The sequence below is a fragment of the Drosophila melanogaster genome, chromosome 3R (genome assembly GCF_000001215.4).
Source record: "Drosophila melanogaster chromosome 3R".
NCBI lineage: Eukaryota > Metazoa > Arthropoda > Insecta > Diptera > Drosophilidae > Drosophila > Drosophila melanogaster.
In genome coordinates this window covers 4,433,903-4,441,387 of record NT_033777.3, presented here as the reverse complement: position 1 = coordinate 4,441,387, position 7,485 = coordinate 4,433,903, and the positions used below count along the sequence as shown (strand labels likewise).

Here is a 7,485-nt window from a genome sequence, read left to right as displayed (position 1 = left end):
CAGCCAACCATTTCAATTTCGGAGAAATCGCATTTTCCATTCACAAGATTAAGGGTCATATGTTGCGTTAATTATAATTTTATTAACATTATTGTTGGTTTAATTTGAATGTGTTAAATTATAAACGTGTGCCGTCGCATTTGCTTAAAAATTTATGAAAATAGTAAAGTTAGAACTTAGAACTAAAGCTTATGCTAAGAACTACGTGTGACAAGCTGGCCGTCGAAGAGGGAGCAAAAACAAAATATTAAAACATAGATGTAGTGGAAGGCAATTTTACAATTCAATGTGTCAAAAAACGTCACGTAATGAAATCAAACCAGCTCCAAGAGTTGATATGGCCTTTGAACTAAAAAACATACAACTTCGGGCGCTGTAGGTCCTTACGGTTAGAGTAGGAAATGTGGATGGACAGGTGCTGCAGTCGCGGTTTGCTTGGAAGTGAGTTAAGGCCAATCAGCCGACGGCGACACATTGGGTAGATTATAAGTGTATGTTAGAGATTTTAAAACACTTAAGACTATGACCGTGAGGCTTAGTTACGTCGCGTTCGACGACGAGCATTTCCTGCAAAGGCGTTGTGCGCCCCCGGATGCTGTCCGCTGTACAAGTTGTCCAAGAACTCATGCAATGTAGCCTCGCTGCAAAGTGAGATTGTTTTATTTTATGTTTTGCAGATTGCTCGAAGAAGTTCGCCCTTACCTAACGCCGCTCACTCCCCCACCAGGATGATGTACACCCCGATCGTGATGTGGCTGCTGCGGGTGCTGGTGGTGTTGTTGTTGTTGCTGCTGCTGCTGCTGCTGTTGTTGTTGCTGCTGCTGCTGAGCACCGCGCACGATGCGGTACTGCACCATGTGCGAGTTTGGTTCCAAATGTGACAGAGCTCCTTTTTGGCAGTTAGCCCACTCGGTTATGTCATAGACCTTGCCGTCCATTAGCGCCAAGTATTTCCACCGCAAGCCCATCATGCTTGTCTCGGCCCAAATGTCACCCTATTGCGAAAACAAAAACACATTTTTCAAAGTATGAGTATATCCAACTGTGGATTTCTGCACCCTTACATCTTTGGCGGAGTGCCGTATTTTGCAGGAAGCACACTCACGCGCCGCATAGTGAGGGCGTTCGGTTAGCTTGCGAGGATGACGCTGGGCACAAGTGCTGCACCTGTATTAAGCGGTAACCAGAACGATTAGTAATTTGCTATCTATAGAGACGCGTTTGGTACATACGCACCTTATGGTATTGGCCGCCTCAGCCATTTTGGTTTGAAGTTGGGAAAGCAGGTCGTGCAACTCCGTCCACGCCTTCTCGGTGTGCAGAGTTTCGGCAATGCTTTGGTCGTAAATTAGTCGATTCTCCTGCAAAAGGAAACTTTTAAGATAGCCATCGATCATTTAAAGTGACAATGCATTACCGGTTCTCCGATTAACTCAAAGGCGCGCTGCAGCACCTTAAAAGCCTCCTCAGCACCGGCTTGTTTGTTTTTGTCGGGATGTACAAGCACGGCAATCTTTTTGTAGTGCTTGCGGATCTGCTCCTGGGAGCTGTCTGGGGGAACACCAAGTATGCTAGAACAAGAAGTAAGAACTGTTGCACACGTTCATTAATAGTTGAGCAGAGCTCACCTGTATGCATCCTTTCCCTTGCAATTAAGCAGAGAGTACATTGCTTCTTCACCCGTTTGTGGCAGACGACCAGTTTTGAATTGCTCGGAAGTGGTTTCTGGCGGTTTGCGTTTGTAGAAAAGTCGCCATACGGCCAGGCGCGAGTTCTTAGCAAAGCGAGCGTCGAATCGCCGCCAATAACTTCGCCACCATATGCTTGGCTTGCCAGAGTTCTGCTTCAGTTCCTTTTGCAGCTGCCGCGCATAAGCCAATGCAGCCACATAGGCCAACGTTATCCGCTCGTATCCCATGCTAAAGCCCAGAACCACGATATCGTACACCAAATAAAACAGCCACGTTAAAAGTTTCAGGGTGTAAATCCACCAGGTGTGGATAATACGTTTGGCCAACTCGTAGTTGCGGTTACTGGAAAAGCTGTTGGCATGGGTGGGCGAGTTTGTCGACGAATAGGCATTGCTTCGATTGCGCTTCGATGAGTAGGAGTAGCCAGAACTGTTGTTCGGGTTAAGATTCGAGGAGGAATACCGTTTGGCCGAAGAGGAACTAACATTGTTATTGCTGGAGTAATTTACGCTGCTACTGCTACTGCTGCTTCCCGCATGTGTGTTTGCGCCAGTGTGATTCGAGTGACTCGCGTTGGAGTTGATTTTGTTACTGCCTGATTTACGTGATGAAGTGCTAGAATTCGTTGCCGGAGTAAAATTGAGAACATTGCTGTGGTTCTGCAAGCTGCTGTTGGCGGACACCGGAGTGGTCTTATGCTCCGAAAACTTAGGGGCGTTGCTATTTACGTTCTTCGGTTGCAGTGGCCGCTTCTTTTCCGGATTATTTAGTTTGTTTGATTTAATCTGCGGCTGTAGATTTGGCTGTGCTAGAGACTGAGACTGTTGAACCTTGAGCGGCGCGGTCTGGCTGACTTTACTTCGCTTCTTGCCTCGGCTGGCATGCGCATGACCAACACCGGGCACAAACGAACCCGTCTCCTTGGCATCGTGCAGCGGTGAACGTTTTGACGTCCGCATCTCGCGATTTCCATATGCATCCTCCTTTTCCGGACGCCTCTGCGATTGTACACTGTAGTCCCCACCGTTGTCTGCGCGCATATCTCGCCCTGCAGCACTCGGTTTTGTGCCTTTGCTGAGCACATCGGAGTACGACATGGGCATGGGCTTCACCTCGGCCACGATTCGCTTTTTGCCTTCGGGTTGGCCAGGCACGGCGACGCTCGACTTGTTGATGGCAGTTGGTGAAACGGTGGCAGTGGCCAAAGGCATTTTCAGAGACTTGGCTGGCTTGGAAGCCGCTGGCAGTGTATTGACGGATTGCGACAGTGGCTCAGGCTGCTGCAGGTTCTGATTAGGAACCTGTGGCTGTTGGGCTATCGAAGTCTCGAGAACGACGTCCATCTCGTTGGCCTCGCCATCAAATTGAATGTAGCTTCCACCAGTCAAATTGGGCGACCAGTTGTTTACAAGGTTGTTAATGAGAAGGTTAGCACTGCTCGACGAGTGATTGACTTGGGACACTGTTGGGGCCTGAGTCTGCGTCTGTTGGGGCTGTCGATGCTGGGCGTCTTGCTGCTGTGCATGTGGTAAAGTCAAAGGATTTGTGGCAAACAGTTCATACAGTGGAGTCGGCTGCGAAGGTGTCGGCGGAGCGGCCTGGTGTTGGTGCTGCAGCTGATGGTGATTAATCGAGGCCATGTTGATATGCGTGAAGAGTGGGGTGCCGGCTTCGCTGACCTGGTTGTCCGGGCAGTGGTACACTTTGAGAAAGTTGCCGGGTCCCACAGGCAGCACGGAGTAGGTCTCTGGCTGGCCTGGCTGACCGGAGTAGGACAGATTGAAGAGATACTCATTGTACATGTGGGGCTGCTGCTGCTGAAGATGGGGCGCAAATGGGGGGCCGGCTAGGTGCGGTGGTGGAGGTGGCCACATCAGCGGGACAGGTGCTTGTCCATGCTGCTGCTGGTGGATCAGATAGTTTTGGGTTTGATGTTGATGCTGCTGCTGTTGCTGTTGCTGCTGTTGGTGGGCCAGGTAGTTGCCCACTTCGTCAGTGTGGGGCAGGACGCGAAAGGGTGCAGACTCAGTGCTGCCCCCTCCAATCTCGTCGTCCTGACGAGTCGCCATGTCCTGCGATGGGGCCTATGCTTTTTGCGCACCAGCTCCGCTCGCCTATTGGAATTTCAAGCGTGCTCCATGTATTCACCGCAGCGAGTCTGTCACGGATGTGCTGCAATCGCAGGTGACAGGTAGTTGGTTTTCTGTGGCCCTAGCCCACTTTTTCACTCCAAACTCTAAATAATTCGCAGAGCGTCCGTGTGTAAGAGTTTTATATCTTTTTATTGCAAACGTCAAATGTAGTGTTGCCAGATGGGTGGAATTCCATTTTCCTAACTGCCCTCGACCAACCCTGGTAGTAACCTATCGAAAGATTTCCCTCCAACGTATTTTCCGAATTGTTGTTAAACTGTTGGATTATTAATCGAAGTTTCCTCAAATAAAAAAACAAATTTCGCCAACTTTTCCATTGCCACCAATCAGCCGTTTTTGAAGATACATATATTGATGAACCCGCTGATCGTGCAGCCCTGGTTAATATTTGTTGTTTTAAACGTTGCAGTCAAATGATTTTTAAACAATTAAAAAAATGCCTTTTGTCCGACCGCTGGTGACCGTGGTGCGGGCCGGGCGGCATAGCTATTCAGCAGGATTACAGCTACAGCAACGTCTTGCAAGGTCCAACCAGATCCTGAATCCGCCAGCGGAGTTCCGAAACTACCTGGTGCTTCAGGAGCACGACCCGGTCTACACAGTCGGACTAAGGACAAAGGACTATACGGCGCAGGATGAAGACCGACTCCGCCGGCTAGGAGCAGACTTCCATCGCACAGATCGCGGTGGCTTGATCACATTTCACGGCCCCGGCCAGTTGGTGGCCTATCCCATTCTGCACCTGGGTCAGTTCGTGCCGAGCATCCGCTGGTACGTGGCGACGTTGGAGCGGATGGTTGTCGAGGCCTGCCACCAGATGGGCATTTCCAGTGCCAAGGCGACCAAGGACACCGGTATCTGGGTGGGTGACAACAAGATCTGTGCCATCGGTATCCACGGCTCGCGTTACGTCACCACGCATGGAATCGGCCTCAATTGCTGCACGGATCTGCAGTGGTTTGAGCACATTGTGCCCTGCGGAATCGAAGGCAAGGGGGTCACCTCGCTCAGCAAAGAGCTGGACAGACATTTTCCTGTCGAGGAGGCCAGTGGCGCACTCCTCAATAGTTTCGCTAAAGTTTTCGAATGCCGCCTTCAGGAACACGCCAAAAAACCAGCAAGTTCTGCTGAAATCGGATAATATGGTTATTTGGATACATATGATGTATAAAGGACCGCCAAGTTTATTTCAACATTTATAATTTAAATTATGCATCAATACATATTTCCTGGCCTTCTGTTATCTCAACTTTTACGAAATGGAAATTTGTAAACTAGATTTATGTATTTCATAAAATATTAAAATAACATTATAACTATATACATATATAGACTCATTGTCAATCGTATTTATCTATTTTTTTTTTTGTCCAAATCTGAATCAAAATCTTCGAAATGTATGCCATACAAGAAAACTCAGCGACACACAGCCAACAAAAAATTTGGCCCGAATCGAAGTTATATCTTACTATAAATTACACTTCAATGGAGATCACATAAATCGAGCTTTATTCAGGTCACACTTTTTGGAGCGCCCATCCGTAGGAATCTTTCCCCGTGCATTCATCTCCACACGAGCCTGTTCCCGCAGCTCTGCCTTCCGCATTCGACGCTCTTTGCGTGACTCCAGAGCATTATTAAAGTACCGATCCCTGAAGTCCTGCGAGGGCGTTGGCACCTGTTTTATGCTGCACAATAAGGGTTCTGTTGGACTATACTCGAAACACTTTTCATAGGTGAGTAGCCGCCTAGCTGTATTCCCAGTCAATTGCTGCTCAGAGTTAGCTATCAGGCTCAGATGCTGATGCTGTGGCAGCATCTTCGGGTCGTAGTCCTCGCTGTGAAAGGGTATCCAGCAGACAAGACGTCCTCCCAGTTTTAGGTGCCTCGCAGAGAACTCGAGAAGATCCCCATAGAGACTCTGCAAGGAATAGTGCGACGTTGATGGGTAATGCACCATGCTGTCACTTCTAGTGTTGGCCTTTACGCTAGCCTTTTTCTCCACCTTTTCCGTGGCCTCTCTTATTCCATAGGGAGCTTAAATTACCAAAGAATGAACATTTTAAGTTTGGTATAAAAAAGAATAAACCTACGATCTGTTATTATGCAGTCGAACGAGATGCGGGAATGCCACACCGGGTTGGAGAAATCGGCCACCACCACATCCATGTAGCGATCAGCGCAGCCGTACTGCTTCAAGTTGGCCCGAATGCTCTCGTCCTTCTCCCGCACTTTTTGGGTTATCCGGCTCGGCCGGCAGCGGGCGTGCACCATCATGTAGTCTATGTCCGCTCCCAGGACATACCCGCCCCACTTGGCGGCGCTTACCAAAAGCGAGCCCGTTCCCACAAACGGATCAAATACCAGATCCCCATTGCGTACCATCGCTTGGTTGGCCATTAGCAGGCTCAGCTGGGCGTCCATGCTGGTGTTACCGATAAACTTACGATGCTTCAGCGAAAGCTCCTTGATCAAATGCCGCTGACCATGGGCCATCAGCCGACCAAACAGAATGTCCTCCGGCTCAGGTGGCACAGCCGTTGGATCCAAGCCCCAAAACTCGATGTACCACCACTCCACCACGGGTTTCTCCAGATTGACCGTTCCCTCTATTGGCAGGTAATCCATGGACTCGATTTTCTCAACCTTTTCCCTCTGGCTGAAGTGCTTGTTGTAGGTCTCCACAACGATCTTAAAACTGGCATCCACCCGAAAGTATTCCGCAAGCGAATGCCAGTTCGCGGTAACATGATTCCGTAGCCTCTGGTGAAACTCGGGTAATTTGTTGGAGTGGGCGTAGAGCTCGAACATGGCGCGCAACGAAACGGACCTGGATGCATATAGCAACGCAGTATCCGTGTCCCGAAATTCGACCAACCAAAATGGTTTCTGTAATACCGAAATTAAAAAATATAAATATAACTATATATGCTGATGCTTCTATACTACAGAAGTATTTATATATGTGTCGCAAGCTCTAAAAATAATGTAATCAAAGTATCCTACACTAAAAACATCTAACAGGTACGCGGATCGTATTCGTAATGTATGTATACCAGGTATCAGGTATCCTTTCGAAACCTTTTAGGTTTTGTAGTTCCTGAGATCTCAACGATCGTATATAATTTATAGCTAGTAATGCTAAATTTCTACCTGTTGAAAACACTTTTGAAAATATAGTTTACTATTTTCTTCCTCTTACAAATACATATAAAATTTTTTTACGTTAAAAATATTAAACATATTAATAAAATTCCAAGTTTGGATATAACATTAAACCACAGGTTTTAAAAGTTATAGGGGAGGTGGAATTTGTTAATCTTGCGTTTTCAAAATTCTGGTACTAAAACACTTTACCCTGGTGTGTTCTGTAAGCCGCCGGACCTGAAGTCCAAACATTTTGACCAGCGAATCAAACTCCTGCACGCGAAAGTCGACATGCTCCTGGGCGAACCACAAGATAAACTTCCTCCAGTTGACCATGTCGCTATTTTAATTAATGAATTGTTTATTTATATTCTAGAGCGACTTCATTACTCCTCGTGTTATTGCTGTGAGCTAGCGGAGTTGCACTGCGATTAGCTGACCATCGGCAACTATCGGCCTGAACTATCGATAACGCAGCCAGGTGTAGCCCTGCG

At 47.8% G+C, this 7,485-nt stretch overlaps 3 protein-coding genes and 2 non-coding genes across 6 annotated transcripts, besides 1 other annotated feature; 2 read left to right on the top strand and 3 right to left on the bottom strand.

The window, feature by feature from the left end:
* Positions 1-59: 59 nt before the first annotated feature.
* CG14650 (uncharacterized protein) lies at positions 60-4,001 on the bottom strand. Its single transcript, NM_141216.4, has 6 exons — positions 1,629-4,001; positions 1,418-1,571; positions 1,237-1,361; positions 1,065-1,167; positions 703-995; positions 60-641 (listed from the first exon to the last, which is right to left on the bottom strand). The coding sequence occupies exons 1-6, from the start codon at positions 3,758-3,760 to the stop codon at positions 536-538; spliced, it is 2,913 nt and encodes a 970-aa protein (NP_649473.1). The 5' UTR covers positions 3,761-4,001; the 3' UTR covers positions 60-535.
* Positions 4,002-4,058: 57 nt separating this feature from the next.
* Lipt2 (Lipoyl(octanoyl) transferase 2) lies at positions 4,059-5,166 on the top strand. Of its 2 annotated transcripts, none has more exons than NM_141215.2 (1): positions 4,059-5,166. In NM_141215.2, the coding sequence occupies exon 1, from the start codon at positions 4,281-4,283 to the stop codon at positions 4,983-4,985; it is 705 nt and encodes a 234-aa protein (NP_649472.1). In that variant the 5' UTR covers positions 4,059-4,280; the 3' UTR covers positions 4,986-5,166. The 2 variants fall into 2 exon arrangements, with proteins under 2 accessions (NP_649472.1, NP_001303459.1); NM_001316530.1 differs by having other exon boundaries at positions 4,224-5,166.
* Positions 4,158-5,032, bottom strand: asRNA:CR44134 (antisense RNA:CR44134). Its single transcript, NR_073978.2, has one exon.
* Positions 5,167-5,212: 46 nt separating the features above from the next.
* On the bottom strand, positions 5,213-7,423 carry CG1074 (uncharacterized protein). The gene is made up of 3 exons (NM_141214.5): positions 7,202-7,423; positions 5,938-6,733; positions 5,213-5,881 (listed from the first exon to the last, which is right to left on the bottom strand). The coding sequence occupies exons 1-3, from the start codon at positions 7,325-7,327 to the stop codon at positions 5,337-5,339; spliced, it is 1,467 nt and encodes a 488-aa protein (NP_649471.3). The 5' UTR covers positions 7,328-7,423; the 3' UTR covers positions 5,213-5,336.
* Positions 5,287-6,764, top strand: asRNA:CR46138 (antisense RNA:CR46138). Its single transcript, NR_133325.1, has one exon.
* Positions 6,919-6,964: a mobile genetic element.
* Positions 7,424-7,485: the final 62 nt, after the last annotated feature.

Coding starts and splice junctions, on each gene's coding strand:
- CG14650 (NM_141216.4), bottom strand. CDS start 3,760: ATGGCGACTCGTCAGGACGACGAGATTGGAGGGGGCAGCACTGAGTCT. Junction 1,168..1,236: donor GAGGCGGCCAATACCATAAG/GTGCGTATGTAC, acceptor CGCTTAATACAG/GTGCAGCACTTGTGCCCAGC. Junction 642..702: donor GGGGGAGTGAGCGGCGTTAG/GTAAGGGCGAAC, acceptor CTCACTTTGCAG/CGAGGCTACATTGCATGAGT.
- CG1074 (NM_141214.5), bottom strand. CDS start 7,327: ATGGTCAACTGGAGGAAGTTTATCTTGTGGTTCGCCCAGGAGCATGTC. Junction 6,734..7,201: donor GGCTTACAGAACACACCAGG/GTAAAGTGTTTT, acceptor TCGGTATTACAG/AAACCATTTTGGTTGGTCGA. Junction 5,882..5,937: donor CGACTGCATAATAACAGATC/GTAGGTTTATTC, acceptor TGGTAATTTAAG/CTCCCTATGGAATAAGAGAG.
- Lipt2 (NM_141215.2), top strand. CDS start 4,281: ATGCCTTTTGTCCGACCGCTGGTGACCGTGGTGCGGGCCGGGCGGCAT.